Source organism: Microcaecilia unicolor, chromosome 10 (assembly GCF_901765095.1).
Source record: "Microcaecilia unicolor chromosome 10, aMicUni1.1, whole genome shotgun sequence".
NCBI lineage: Eukaryota > Metazoa > Chordata > Amphibia > Gymnophiona > Siphonopidae > Microcaecilia > Microcaecilia unicolor.
This window is the reverse complement of record NC_044040.1, coordinates 203,124,636-203,140,248: the sequence shown is the minus strand read 5'-3', so window position 1 is coordinate 203,140,248 and position 15,613 is coordinate 203,124,636. Positions and strand designations below refer to the sequence as shown.

Here is a 15,613-nt window from a genome sequence, read left to right as displayed (position 1 = left end):
TCACGCCGGCGAAATCAAAAGCCGAAATGGCGAAAATTGAAGCACCAAATTTAGAGGGAGAAAAAATCTCGACCGAGGCCGAAAAGAGGCCTACCCCGACAACGAAAGAAAACTTACCGGGGCAAAAAAGCTGGAAGTACGGGGAGGATTTACACGAAACCCGGCGGGGGGTTTCCGGAGCACTTCCCGACTAGGACAAAGCTTTCCCGAAGGAAAAAAACACGTTCAAAACAAATTGGACGCGCGAGGTCGACTTTCCGGGGCTCGACACGGCGAAAACACGACCGTACCGAGTGCGGACAAAAGAAGACTGGCCGGCTCGAGCCGGTTTCGGGCGGGAAGACGGCCGCGCATGCGCGGTGCGCGCGGGCGCGCGAGGGCTAGCAAAGGACTTTGCTAGTGAAGTTTCCGATTGGAGGGGCTGCCGTGGACGTCACCCATCAGTGAGAACAAGCAGCCTGCTTGTCCTCGGAGAATATGTACATTAACCCATTGTAATGCTGAAAAGCTGTTTTTTCTATTAAGTGGAGTTTTTTTTCTGACCTGTGATTATGAAGGAACGTGCTTATTAGTTGCTGTGGCATGACTTCTTGTCGTCTGATGTATTTCTTCTCCAGTTTTTTTTTTTTTTTTTGCTATTTCAACATTTAAGTAGAAGAGAGTGGATTTCTTAGGTTTTTGGTTCTATTACCACTCTGTTGTGAATATATCTTGGATTCAAGGTAATTGAAATCACCCATTATTATACTGTTGTCCAATTTGCCAGCTTTCCTGTGAACATTTCTTCATCTGTCTGCTCGTTCTGTCCTGGTGGATGGTAGTACAGCCCTACAAGAATACTCCTTCCCTTCACACATGGCATTTCTATCCAGAATGATTCCAAGCTGCTATCTGTTTCATGTAGAATGTTTATATTGACTCTATTCTCTCTTTAACATATAACACAACCCCCTCCAATTTGATCCCCTCTATCATTGTGATGTAATTTGTACCCTGTTAACATTGTCCCATTGACTGTCTTCCTTCCACCAAGTCTCTGAGATGCCTATTATATCTACCTCATCATTTAGTGCTATATACTCTAACTGTCCCATCTTATTTCTTAGGCTTCTAGCATTTGTATACAGGCACTTCAACTTGTGTTTTTTTCCCTTGCATCTACAAGCTGCTTAGAACTTAACAGGGATAATGTTCATCCTTTATCCTGCTCTCTCCTTAAACACATCTGGTTTTCTTTCACCATTGTTGAACCTCTTTATTGGGATTCCCTAAATGTCCTGTTTCAATAGTATCCTTTAAAGATGCTCCACACCGAACCATGTGCTCCTGGGTGACTGTCGGCTTTTCCCCCCATTTTAGTTTAAAAGCTGCTATAGTGTCCCTCCATCACTGCCAGCCCCCCTGAACCGGTAGCCCGGTAGCCCCCCCTCTTAGACCTACTGTAGCACCCTGGTGGTCTAGTGGTGCATTGGTGCAGTAAAAATCCCCACTCGCTCCTGCCTATGCAATCTCCGTGGTAAAAATGGCTGCTGCAACTTCCAGCGGCAATCTTGCCAACTATGGAGGAGGAGTGGCCTAGTGGTTAGGGTGGTGGACTTTGGTCCTGGGGAACTGAGTTCGATTCCCGGCACAGGCAGCTCCTTGTGACTCTGGGCAAAGTCACTTAACCCTCCATTGCCCCATGTAAGCTGCATTGAGCCTGCCATGAGTGGGAAAGCGCAGGGTACAAATGTAACAAAAATAAAATAGATACTATTGGAGATTCTACATGGAATGTTGCTATTCCACTAGCAACATTCCATGTAAAAGGCTGCGCAGGCTTCTGTTTCTGTGAGTCTGACGTCCTGTGCGGCCACATTGTGGTGATCTGCAAGGGCCGACTTCTACATGGAATGTTGCTAGTGGAATATGTAGAATCTCAAATAGTAGCAACAGTGGAGGAGTGGCCTAGTGGTTAGGGTGGTGGACTTTGGTCCTGGGGAACTGAGTTCGATTCCCGGCACAGGCAGCTCCTTGTGACTCTGGGCAAAGTCACTTAACCCTCCATTGCCTGCCGCATTGAGCCTGCCATGAGTGGGAAAGCGCGGGGTACAAATGTAACAAAAATAAAAAAATAAAAAAAAATTACCACAGTTTGTTAAAAAGAACCCTTAAAAACAAACAAACAAACAAACAAACTCCTGTAAGGGTATGCTAAGGCCAATTTATCAAAGCTTGCTAAAAGGACCCCTTAATTAATTTTACATATGAACCTCTGAGTATATGTTCAGCAGATTTAATTTCCCTTTTCATCGGGTTTTCCCCATCTTGTATACTTCATGCACCCTGAGATCACAGAATTCTAAAGACAAGCTACATGTTGAACATCTTATTTCAAACGTTGTTTTCTTTATGATCTATAAGTCCACGTTTCACTTCTGTCTCCTACCATTGACCTTACAGCCCGCTTTTTAAGCTTTGAATCAAAATTCTTCCTAAGAAATTAGCTTGCTTTTCTTATTAATTCTGCTAACATGGTCCATCTTCAAGTCTAGTTGGCGGTATGTGATACCGGAGGGGATGCCCCAAAATACCTGTTACTCCACAAGAAGTCCTTCTCTTGCTCAGTGATTTCAGAGAGTGGATCTCTGTTACAAACAGCACGAAGCTGCTCCTTATCACTCTCTCTTAATTCACTGTCTCTGGCTATCCTGTTACTCTGCAAAATAAAAAATAAAATGGTGTCCTTACGCTAGAACTACATTCTGAATTTAAGAATAAAGAACATACACACAAGCTTTCAGTCTAGAACTAACCATGCAAAAGCAATGAAAAGGAAAGAACCCAAGCAGACAGGAACAAAAACTCATCCCTTAGATGACATCACAGTTGCAGGATGGAGAACATGAAGCCATACTGTACAGCCCCAAAGCTGATATTTATCATCATTCCTATGCTTTAGGCAAGATACTTATATCATCAAATCTTCAGCTAAATGGTCAGCCCTTTGTAGGCCATTTATTAAAATAAAACGGGCAGCAAGCCTCTAAGTAATATCTTTTACAGGCTATTCCAATGTGCCATACAGCATGTGATTGATCCAAGATGTTGGATAAGGGAAGGGATTTTTTTGGGATTTAGAGTACAAAACTGCTTATATATAATCAATCAGTGAATCTTGAGGATTCTCAAGCAGGACACTTTCATATCACAGAATCAAATGGCGATCAATGAATTGCTAAAATGACAACAGAATATCACATCATATGATGATTTTTTTTGGGACTCAACTCATTCATTAAGCAGTTTGGGGAATGACCATGACTACTAAAGATACAGTACACACGCAATTTTCTTAATTTGTTTCCTGTTGTTTAGGACTTGACCTATAAGTTAAACAGTTCCCACTATGCAACTTGTGATGCCATTCCAATTTGGAAAACTTGAAATTCCTCTTAAGTACAGTTAACATACTGCATAAAACTAATCCAGCAATTAAAATGAAATCTAGGGAAGGTGAATGCCTTCATTTTAAATGAACGAGGATTCCAGAATGCAGTCTGTCTTTCCAGTTACACTACAAATATTTAACAGTTCTAGATCTGATATACTCACTAACCAGTCACTTATCCATCACCATATAAACAGATGAGTATGAAAAGTCTCATGTGCACAGTGATAAATCATTTGATTGATTCATGCCTGTGTCAAACTCTAACGAACATGCTAAACTGACAAGAATCCCATTGACCCATCAAGGGAGCATAACTCAACTGAACTTCCTTAGCAACTAATGAAGAAAACTGCTCACGTAGTAGTATTCTCATTATCTGATACCTGAATCTAAGACTGAACAATGAGTAACACTGGCAGCACTCCAATGAACAGAAGTGACTATGCTTTTAAACCAGGACGTTACATAGGTGTTTGTAAGTATTTAAACTATACACCATTGCTAGAAGCTGAGGAACACTTGAATAAAATGAACAGTAAGCAGTACATCATGAAAAACAAAGGAATGATAAAAGATTATATCTTGTTTCACTCAGAGATAAAATGTGCAATTAGAGAGAAAAATACGAAGATATGGGTGCTGAACATCATGAAATATTTTTCATACCTATTTATACACATTTTTGTTAAACATCTTTTCCATGCTTTTTAAAATAATTGTTAAAAAAACAAAACAAAACCCAACAACAACAACAAAAACACACAACATGTTACAAGGGGATTTCCAGCCACCCAGTCACAAAAAGGAACTAAAAAGAAAAGAACAAACGTAACATGTTACAAGGGGATTTTCAGGATAACCAGAAGACAAAATTCACCAAAACAACTATGGAGGTTCCTATGCAATGCCTTACATTAAGCTTCTCATTATATTCACTCATTTTTAATTTTGCTGCAAATAGAAAGGAGAAATTAGGTATTACCTGCTAATTTTCTTTCCTTTAGTCCTACCAGACCAGTGGCTTCTACCTGACCAGCAGATGGAGACAGAGAAAAAAGGAAGACCTCCTTGCTTCAGCCAATAAGGGCAGCATGCAGCCTTAGATGCTTGGTATTTTGAGTGACAAAGCAGTGGACCATTCTGTTTTCTATTTTGCTTGAGCTGTTGTTCTAATACTAATATATTGTCAGTAAAAACAAAACACCTCTGAAAAGTTAAACTGTTTCTGAACATTGAGCCTGAAGAGAGTTTGTTGATAAAAGAGCAATACTAAAGTGGTTTAATAACTGGACATATATTAGGGAGGACCTCTGGTCTGGTCTGGTGGGAAAAAGGAATTAAAATTTGCAGGTAAGACCTAATTTTTCCTTCCTTAGCATCCTCACCAGATCAGTCCAGAACTGTGGGATATATCAAAGTAATTATCAAGAGGGGTGGGTTCTAAAATTTCTGCCTCAATAATGTCAGTCTCAAACGCAGTATAGAGATGCACTTTGGCTCCTAACCGCTACTCATTTGCCCTCCTCCTCCCCTGTAATTCCCTTGCCCGTAATGTCTTGTCTGTCTGTTTTATCTAGGATTGTAAGCTCTTTGAGCAGGGACTGTCTCTCTATATCAGGTTTTCAGCGCTGCGTGCGTCCGGTAGCGCTATATAAATGCTATTAGTTGTAGTAGTAGTAGTAGTGAATATAAGAAGTCTACTGCTGCAAATCGGAAGCATCATTTTCAACTCCACCCATAAGGTTGGAACACATACATTTTCAAACATTAGGTCAGTGACTTTTGAAATTAAATATATGCCAACAAAATATTTACCTAAGCTATCAGGCAATGATGGTTTTAAAAGTTAGTCCATCTTATCTGAAACCTGCAAAAATAAAAAAAAACATCTGCCTAACCTTGGAAAATTGTTGGTCCCTTCAATGTACTTCTAAAGTACATAACAGATAAGGAGCAAAAGTAAAGATCTGATCTACCTGAAATGAGAATATAACCCTTGGAAGAAATCACAAAATCGTTTAATCAACATTCACGTTTCTACAAACCAGAGAAAGAGATCTGTGTAGAGTGTACAAATTAACCAAAGGAAGTCTGTTCTCCTTAAGAATGAGACTAGTGAAGGGCCAGTCTTTATGGATACTGGGTGCCATGCTCCTCCAGCAGGGATCAAACTCTAGGTGCTAGAGCAGGAATGTCCATGCAAGCAAATCTCATACATATTTATTGGGTTGCAGCCCTCAAAGACCGAGAATAGACACCCCTGTGCTAGAGACTTCGCAGCCTGAAAACCTCGACCAAGAAGTATCCAGTGGTCTTCTGGCTCAGAACTCTTACTCTGAGCTCCCTCAGAGAGCTAAAATTAAAAGGACATGAGAATATGTTCTCAAACACTCACCACCTTTGTTTCTCGCAACAAGATCTACTACATATTCCATCTTTTTGGCAAGTCTTCCTTGACAAAATTTCAAGGTGCTTTGTCTACTGTTATCAACCTACTCTGTGGGATAAACTTCCTCTAGCACTACATTTAGAGTCCTCCCAACAGAAGTTCAAGACTAAGACTCATTTCTTTCATGAGGCCTTTGGAGCCTTAATCAGCTCTGTCTCCTTGACAGCCTTCAGACCCCATAGGAAGGAAAGTGTGGTGTGCTGCTAACAGGGCAAACAAAGTGATTGAACTTTCTTTCCCCTTTCCCATGTATTTCCACCTCATCTTGCTAATCAATTTCTCTATTTGATATTATATTGTAAAATTGCCTGAATGGTTTACGTTTGAGTGGTGTATCAAATAAATTGAAATTTGAGGATAACGAAATTCTTGTTCCCAGGTATTCCTTTCAATCTACCAACAAGCTACCAGATACCTCTTTCTGCTAACAAGACCTTACTTTAAGAATTAACAACAAAGAAAGGCAGCCAGTCTGCTCTGGTAAAGAGTCAGAGACTGGAGTTACTTCAGAAGGCTGCCCAAGATGGCCACTCTTCCTATGCTTATACCCGTGACCTATGGGTTTGCAAGGTGCCACTAAATGTCATCTTTTTGTTTTTCTTTCTTTGCCTGAAAGATAGCTGGGCAAGTTGTGCATTGGCTCATTTCGCTGTCGGCACTCAAACAGGGGCCACTGAGACCAAGTGCAGTCTATTGGGGGCTCCCTTTGAAATGCACCCCGAGAATCTCCTCAGGCACTTGGACCATGCTATTACATGAACCCACAGCTGTGGTCTAAACACTGTTCGGTATGTTGCTCCCGCTGGCTACTACTACTACTATTTAGCATTTCTATAGCGCTACAAGGTGTACGCAGCGCTGCACAAACATAGAAGAAAGACAGTCCCTGCTCAAAGAGCTTACAATCTAGTAGACAAAGGAAAGCAACTGCAAACTGAGCTCCCCTAGGTGATCTGTAGGAAAAGACGCCTCCCCCCCACCCCACTACTCGCAGTGCTAGTCCTTTTGTCCAAATACACAATCAAAAATACAGAATTGCTCTACACTCTGTATCTTGGCTTTAGATTTAAATATTACAAATTCTGGCTAGGAGAGGGGGTATCCCCTTTCACAGAGACCTGCATCCTGAAGAATGCCCTGAAAATTGACTCTGTTGTGCAGGCTGAGCCAATAGGAGAGACCTAGGCCATGACAACTTGAAAAAAAAGCTGCCACCAGCCTCGGCGTTCAGCCTCTAACCCAAGAACCCTTGGGATTAGCTGAAGAAAGAAAATGATCTCTTCCTTCTTGCATTAACCGCCAGTGTAGCCTGGAACAAATGCTGCAAAGTTCTTATGATGAAAGGTGAGGAAGCAATTCCTCCATCCAATTATGTAAACATCTTTCAGGGAAAGGAAGAAATGGGGGGGGGGGGGGGGGAGGGGGAGGGGGGGGCAGAAGAGCTCGGACTCTTCCAAATATCATCCTTAATCCAGATCAAATTAAAATTAGTCTTTTTTTTTTGGAGCTTAAAACCTCAGGTGACATACTCCTCTGCAAAACTGACATGTTGTTCTCAAGCAGAGTTGGAAACTGTTTTCAGTCACCATTCCAGGAACTGCATTAGTCCTCTCATCACCATGTATGGAGACAGAGAAATACTAAGCATCTAAGGCTGCACTGAAGCATGCAGAACTTTCCATCTGTTGGTTGGCAGGCACAACCCACAAGTTCTGGACTGGTCTGATGAAGATGCTAAGGAAGCGCTTCGGATTTAGTGTATCTTTCCTTTCCCGTAAAGTGCTCCAAGTAAAATTGTAAATCTTCATGTTGATGGTTGATACTAAGGGGCCCTTTTACTAAAGTGTGATAAGCAAATGAATGCATCAATTAGTGTGTACAGTTAGAGCATGACTTTGATAATAGTTACAGTAGTGCCTGGCGCTTAGCATATATTAATTTACACACGAAATGAATTGTGTAGAAAGGGGTGAAGAATGTAGACAATGCAGAGGTGGATTTAAGCAATCTGTGCTGCCATGCACGGTAAATGTTTTGGGTCTGTGGTACTTGTATGGAAAAATGCTAAGCAAGCCCCAACAGCTACTGCAAAGGCCTTGCAATTACCTGTGTTAACTTCTTCCAACATGCGCAAGGAAACTGCCAATTTTTTTCCACATTTTAAGCAAAAGGGCTGCTTAGTGTTGCATTTCTTGTTTATAAATTGAACATGCAGGACAGTGCAGGTGCTTCCATCTTAAAATATATGTACTCCTATTACATGTTGCCAAGAAACAATTCACATTATTGGGCTTGGGGAAATAGAAGTTGGGGGATGGAAGAACAGACCACAAAATATTTAATTCCTAGATGTCTGAAATAGATTCATGCATATTAGTATTCAATTATAAATATCAAAGAAAACAGTCCTTACCAGCCCTGCATGACTATAGTTAAAGCCCAGCTCTCGAGAGATAGTCCAGTTAGCATGTTCTTCAATTACCACCATATCTGGAAACTTTACAGGACTGCTAAACCAATCAAATTCTAATTCTAGACAAGGAGTTTCCTAGAAAAAAAGACAAGACAGTAATGTGAGCTCAATTAAATTGTCGTCTTCACTAAATAAGGTCAACAGTGACTGCAGCATCTATGAGCTCTGTCACGTGTACAGTACAACTGAAAATCCAGATTTTACAAATATGGCTAAAAAAAATAACACACAGGATGTCGCTGTTATGTAACTTACCTTGTTTGGATTAGATCCAGTAACGCCAATAGGATTTAGCAAATCTTCCATGCCATGAGGTACAGGCCACAAGTTCAATGCCATTTTTCCAGATACCAGGGTGTCTGTATAATCAAACAGATTTATATTTCCCCAAGCCAGGGGACAGTGTTCCTTAAAAAGATGAGATAAATCTCTCATTAGTCTAATCTGTACATGAAAACAGTGCGGAATGTGAAAACAGCATGACAGGATTAAAGTTAAAAGGGTACGTTTAAAAAAAAAAAAAATATGGATTATAGATATTAAACATGGTCACTGCACAATAACATAACATTAATTTTCACATGGTTTGTCTACTTATAAGAGATTTTGCCGAGTGCAGCAGTAAGCATAGAGCTCATGACTGTCACAATATCACTATGGCATAGAACCCTTTACAAAAACAACTTAAGAAATTAGAAAATGCCGAAACAGGGCCAGAAGTACAAGATTAGTTACTCTGTCCTACTTTACTGCACTAATGCAGGTCTATAAAATAATGAGTGGAGTTGAATGGGTAGATGTGAAGCGTCTGTAGACCAGGGGCGTATCTGCGTGGGGCCTCAGGGGCCTGGGCCCCCGCAGATTTCGCCCTGGACCCCCCTACCGCTGCCAACCCTCCCCCTCCGTTGCTCGCCTACCTTCGCTGGCGGGGGACCCCAACCCCCGCCAGCCGAGGTCCGCGTCCTCCTGCCGCTGCCGGCTGCCTTTGGTGCTTTCATTTGTCCATTGAAGCTGGCGCCGATGAAAGTTTCTTTTGAGTCTGACGTCGCTGCACGTTGTACGTGCAGGACGTCAGACTCAGAAACATTTTCTGTCTGAGTCTGACGTCCTGCACGTACAACGTGCAGCGACGTCAGAGTCAAAAGAAACTTTAGTTGGCGCCAGCTTCAATGGACAAATGAAAGCACCAAAGGCAGCCGGCAGCGGCAGGAGGACGCGGACCTCGGCTGGCGGGGGTTGGGGTCCCCCGCCAGCGAAGGTAAGCGAGCAACGGAGGGGGAGGGTTGGCAATGGTAGCGGCTGGGGGGAGGGGGATCGGCAATGGCGGCGGCGGCGGGGGGGGGGGGGGGGCTATAATGTGCCCCCTCACTCTGGCCCTGGCCCCCCCTACCGCCGCAGTTCAGATACGCCCCTGCTGTAGACTCTTTCCAAAAATACTAGGACTAGGGGGCATGCAATGAAGCTACAATGTAGTAAATTTAAAACGAATTGCAGGAAAATATTTCTTCACTCAACGTGTAATTAAACTCTGGAATTCGTTGCCAGAGAATGTGGTAAAGGCGGTTAGCTTAGCTGAGTTTAAAAAAAGGTTTGGACGGCTTCCTAAAGGAAAAGTCCATAGACCGTTATTAAATGGACTAGGGTAAAATCTACTATTTCTGGGATAAGCAGTATAAATGTTTTGTACATTTTTGGGATATTGCCGGGTATTTGTGACCTGGATTGGCCTTTCCCAGTATGGCAATACTTATGTAATGGTTTCCAGCATTAACTCATTACTATAGCACTCTTTAGCACCCAGTTCAGCTAAGGTTTCAGCAGCAGGTTGGGATCTGGGGCCAGCATTACATAAATATACTCTCAAACATGTTACCTCTTTAGCACCCTTCCTGCCTTTAACAGAGCAGATGGAGAGACAAAGGCGAGCAGCACGTGGGAGATCAGGAATGTACATATCATACAACAGCCATTCGTTCCATCTAGAGAATTGAAAAACATTAATTAAGGACAGGGAATTCAACATATGCATTTTGGTGCTCTCAGATGTTTTAATTAACAGTACTCAAATTATTACAACAAACTAAGCCTGGTGATTCCAGACTCAGTTTTCATGATATCCGCACTGAGTATGTATCAAATAAATTTGTATATAGAGTCTCCAACATGATTTTATTACTCCCTTTTCCAAACTCATGCTCAAGTAAAGCTACAATCAAGTGTGGTAGGCACTTCTCTTCCCCAGAGGCATTACAGCCCAAGACAATATCTGACTGTCACAGAATGCCAAGCATACACCTGGGGTTAACCCTGTGGCCACTTAGAGGGTCTGCCTAACCCGATGCTTGTGCTCTACACTAGCACCGTCCTCCCACTAACTGGGTCCCACTCGTCTCTGGGCGAGTCTCTCACTGTTAATTTATTCCCCGGTGATTTCCAGGCTACTGGGGCCACACTCTCAGGGGTCCCACTTAGTCAGTCCAGGACAACAGAGCCAATAAACAGCAGAATAGTGAACACTTGAAAAACAGGTGTAAAAGGTACAGCAAGCACTAACAGATGACCAAAACAAGGATCGACATTAAAACTAACATTTGTTACTACCCGGGTAGCACCTGGGGAGTGTCAGGAAATTAACTGCTCACAAGTCTTGAACAGGGTCTCAGGACAGAGATGTTTTCTCCTCTGTTCTCCCAAGCTAAGACTAGGGAAAATTCAGTACCTCCTGGCTAGATTTGAACTCCAGGGCCAATCAGAGCATAATAACTGGTCTTCGAGTTAAACATAGCCAGTGCAGAGTTCTACAATAGGTTACCTCATATATGTATAAAAACTCAAAACCATTATAAATCTTATCTGTGATTAGCAACATCCCATGAAGAATGCAGGGACTGATAGTCTATGAAAACGTTGACATAATACCGTGCAAAGCAGATGAAGCAATTAGGAATCTGAAGCAGATCATACAGATTACAAATGAAACGGAGTTTATCATTTTCAAGACAAATGCGATGAGTATAATTTTCAACCTGTTCCAAAGAACTGGTTATGTCACCTACTGCTGAGTATTACTTAAATCAGATAACAGCCCTACTAAAGCTGAATAAGGGTAAAAAGTGAGCCATTCAAATATCATCTAATTTTTAAAGTTGACATAAATCTGAAGGCAGCTCCAATGGCACAAAATGGAAATTAAACATTTGTAAATATGGTCCTTAGACAATAAGTCATAATCAGGATTTCTTTTGTGAGTGTGAAGAATATTGAGGAGGGTGCAATCATAATCCAAGAATAGTGGAAGAAAGCAACGTCTAGCCTGCGGCCACCATCAGCAAATTGTCAGTGTGTCAGTCTCACATTACAATGTAAATGACTTCAGGATTCTTAAAAAAAAACAAAACACTGGTACATCAGATATCTTGGAGAGACAGTCGTCTTGCCTCAGTACAAGATGTACTGATGTGGCATAGGAAAGAAGGCACTCAAAATATTTTTCATGACACCTTAGGTTACTAGTAGATATATTTTACCTGGGATTGGAACAAGGTACTCGTTGAGTGTTCACATTGTCACACAGTGGTTCACCCCCATGGTAGATACCTGTTCTGACATAGATCTAAAAATAAAAGTGATTTGAGCATCAGTTCAGTGATGTATACTGTTATATGGATGATACCAGAGGTGTACCGAGCAAAAACCTTTTGTCAGAATTTATTTTCACTGGAATTACCTTCATACTGTTGCAGTTTTTACATTATAAACCCATCAAGTTCACTAAAACACTTTACTCTATCCAGACTTTCCTCTGCTCACAGCAATATTTCAAAGAAAGCTACCTAGCAGCAACTCTGAAATGCTGTAACAGGAGGACTTAAGAGACATTGTAGAGCTCTGCCACACCCAAACACTAACGCCCTGATGCTCAAAAGTAAATGCGAGTGCTATAGGCCACTGGCGCCATACTAGCGCCCGCATTTAACTGCAAAGAATGCTCAGAGGCCTGGAGCGTGGGAATGAGCACGCAGATGAACAATGCAAGTAGCATGCTAATGTAGTCAAGCTCGTGTTAATGAGGTCATTTTGTATTCCTCCCCAATGCTCAGAACAGAAAGGCCAAACCAAAACTGCCTTGCTGCTGCAAAAAACCACCCCGGGTCGGAGCAGGCATTAGGCTGTTGGAAGAGAGGATTTCTCATATATATCTTTTTCTAATATCTGCCAGTTTTGATTGCTTTTGGAAGCAGAAGGAAGCCTGTGCAAGCCCTTAAAGCGCTGGTCGCGAGAGGCTTGATGCCCGTTGATTTTAAGGAATTTCCGTGAGACAGCTATTTGTATATAACAAAACATGGGTTACGTTGGAAGACATTCCCTGGGCAAAACTTTACATCTAAAAGATGAGTTTTTTTTAAAGATAAAAAAAAAGTCACCATAATGAGCAATGACGATGTGGGGGCAAAGTCTTGCCAATGAAGAAGGATACATATTGGCGACCACACTACTGAGGTCAGAGGTGAAGTTGTCTTGTGAGAGAGCATTACTACAATTGAGCTGACTAGTTATACATGTCTTCTCATTAATTTTGTTTGCCTGTAAGATTGGTGGTAGTGAAGTAATATACACAAATGTGGAGTTAGTGAGCTCATACTAAGTAACAGTATGCTCACCCTGTATATCGAGAGAGAGATCGAGAGAGATTGAGAGAGAAGAGAGAGAAAGAGAGCTTGGTAAATGGTTATTTAATATCTAACGTAAGTTTGTTATTTATTTAGGGTATCCTAACAGCATAAATCATTCTAAATGGAGAATGCTCAGTTCTTTTCTTTTTAATTCTTACTTTTGGCTTCCAAAGAGTACACAATGAAGCCTATAGAGAACAGGAGGGCTGTTCCATCAGTGTACAGGAAAAGGCAGGAGACCTTAGAAATATAGAAAAATGAAGGCTGATAACGACCATACGGCCTATCCACTCTGCCCATCCATATCATCTACTTTCTCTTTCACACCCTTAGAGATCCTATGTACTTGTTCCAAGCTTCATCGGGAGGCCGTTCCACAAATTCACCACCCTTTCTGTGAAGAAGTTATTTCTTCAGGTTATTTCTGATCCTATCCCCTTTCACTTTCATCCTATGCCCCCCTCTTTCCAGAGCTAAAGGAGCTACAGTGGGAATCGAACCCAGTCCCCCCCCCCCCACAGTGTTCAAAGCCCACAGCCTTAACTCCTAAGCCACATCTCACATAACCTAATCCCTAGGCCACACCTCAGTGGCACAGCTAGGATTAAATGGGTCCTAGGTGGGAATAATTATGTACATTTCTTCTGTAAGCCACTTAGTATTAGGTAGGGTATAAATTTTAAAAATAAAGATGGGCCCCTATAACACCATCTCTCTCAAGGTAATGGGGACTGGGGGCCTTCAGAGTTTCAGTAATCAAACATTCCAGAATTCTATGGAAAACTTGTCAAATTAAAGCAGCACTAACGTCTAGGACTAAAACAGCAACAACCCTACCTATAAAAAGGCAGCACTCCATAATGATAAAATACTTTGTGCTGGAAAACCCCCCCCCAGAAAAAGTCAGACTGCTACAGAACCCTACGCAAAAACGAAACACTGCAGAATACCTCACGGAAACCATATTGCATCTAGGTCCAACGTGCAAAACAGACCGACCCTCAACAAAACAGGAAACAAGGGACAACAGACCAGTAAAAGAACTGGAAATTTCAAGAAGTCAAACTCTGTATGTATAGCAATACTAGAGAAATGGAAACTGAAATAGAAGACATCAAAGACGCACATTTCCCAAAGCCAACATATTCCCATTAATAAATTCAGAATAAAATATTTTTTCTACTTCTGTTGTCTGAGCATTTTATTTTGGCAAAATAAAGACAAAAATCTACAGTTCAATGTAAGATTTTTCCCCAAGAAATCTTGTCCTCAAAACCTTCTCCGCGACCTCTGTACTGGACGTAAGTTTTGGTGTTATAGACCTCATTTGGGGCCCTGTTGACTAAGCTGTGTTATAGGCGCGTTAACGTTTTTAACGCATGTTAACTGTGTACGCTCCTACAATATCCCTATTGGCACCTACACAGTTAGCACGCACGCTAATTGTAGGCACGTTAAAAATGTTAATGTGCCTTAGTAAACAGGGCCCTTGGTGTTATAGACCTAAAGAGACTAAGACCATTCTTCACAAAAATCAGTCTTTCGTGCCTTAATCTTAATCCCTAGTCCTAAAAACATTTGACTACTACAACTCTATGTATGAAAGACTTAAAGGCTGTCTTCTCAAAAAATTACAAACCGCCCAAAATACTACTGCATGTCTCATAGATCCATACATCAATATCGTACTCTTGTCAAATGTTTCTAATTCATTTATTTAGTAGAACATAGCATTTCCATTCACACACACCTAATACTTCCTACTAAGGAACTCCCTCGTTCACCTCGCCATTGAGTCCTTCTATATACTACACTCATATCACCATTCAACTCTTTCAACATCAACTTTTGCTTGCGACAATATCCTCTAGTCTAAACATTTTCCAGAGAAATCTTTTACATTAACACCCCTACTTAAACCCCAAATAGCCTAAGTGGTAATCGTAATGTCTTTAATATTCATAAAGACTGCTTGAGTTCAAACTGTTCCAAATTTTTAGCTTTCTTTGCTGGACTTGTTGCTTATTCCAACACTTTGTTGCAAATAAGTTCCAATGATGTTCCTAGAGTCTGGACACACTCTATAGGCATCAAACATTCACTCAATCAGAGCTTCTTAGATGTCCTTGATATTATCCATATATAGACCACCACGCTTTGCCTAAGCAACTCCCCTTTTACAGAGCTTGCATTGGTTAACAATAAAAGATAGAATATTTATTTATGACATTTATACCCCGCATTTTCCTGTACAATTTTGAGTTTAATGTGGCTAACAAGCTAAAACAAATCCGTACAAAATATGAAACAAAATAAACACACATTAATAAGGAAAGAAATTTAAATATAGAAAGAATTTAATAATAAAGCATAATGGGGAGAATGGAAGGTGGGATTAAGCACCAGTATCAATTAGAAAGTTTTTGAAAAAAGATTAAAGAAAAAAAAAAAAAAAAAAAAAAACTTACGAAAAACCAAATCAAGTTGGGATCTTATATTTTTCGGCAAGGAATTCCACCATTTAGTACCATGGCATGAAAAAGTAGCTGAATATATAGATTTATAAACTACTTTCTTACTGGTAG

The 15,613-nt window shown here is 41.1% G+C and overlaps 1 protein-coding gene across 1 annotated transcript in view; it reads right to left on the bottom strand.

Annotated features, from left to right (window-relative positions):
- Positions 1–15,613, bottom strand: part of PIK3CA (phosphatidylinositol-4,5-bisphosphate 3-kinase catalytic subunit alpha) — an 83,246-nt gene that overhangs the window by 32,175 nt on the left and 35,458 nt on the right. Inside the window, 5 exon segments of the mRNA XM_030215780.1 lie at positions 2,574–2,698; positions 8,296–8,430; positions 8,611–8,763; positions 10,229–10,334; positions 11,883–11,968. Coding sequence (XP_030071640.1) covers positions 2,574–2,698; positions 8,296–8,430; positions 8,611–8,763; positions 10,229–10,334; positions 11,883–11,968 — 605 coding nt within the window.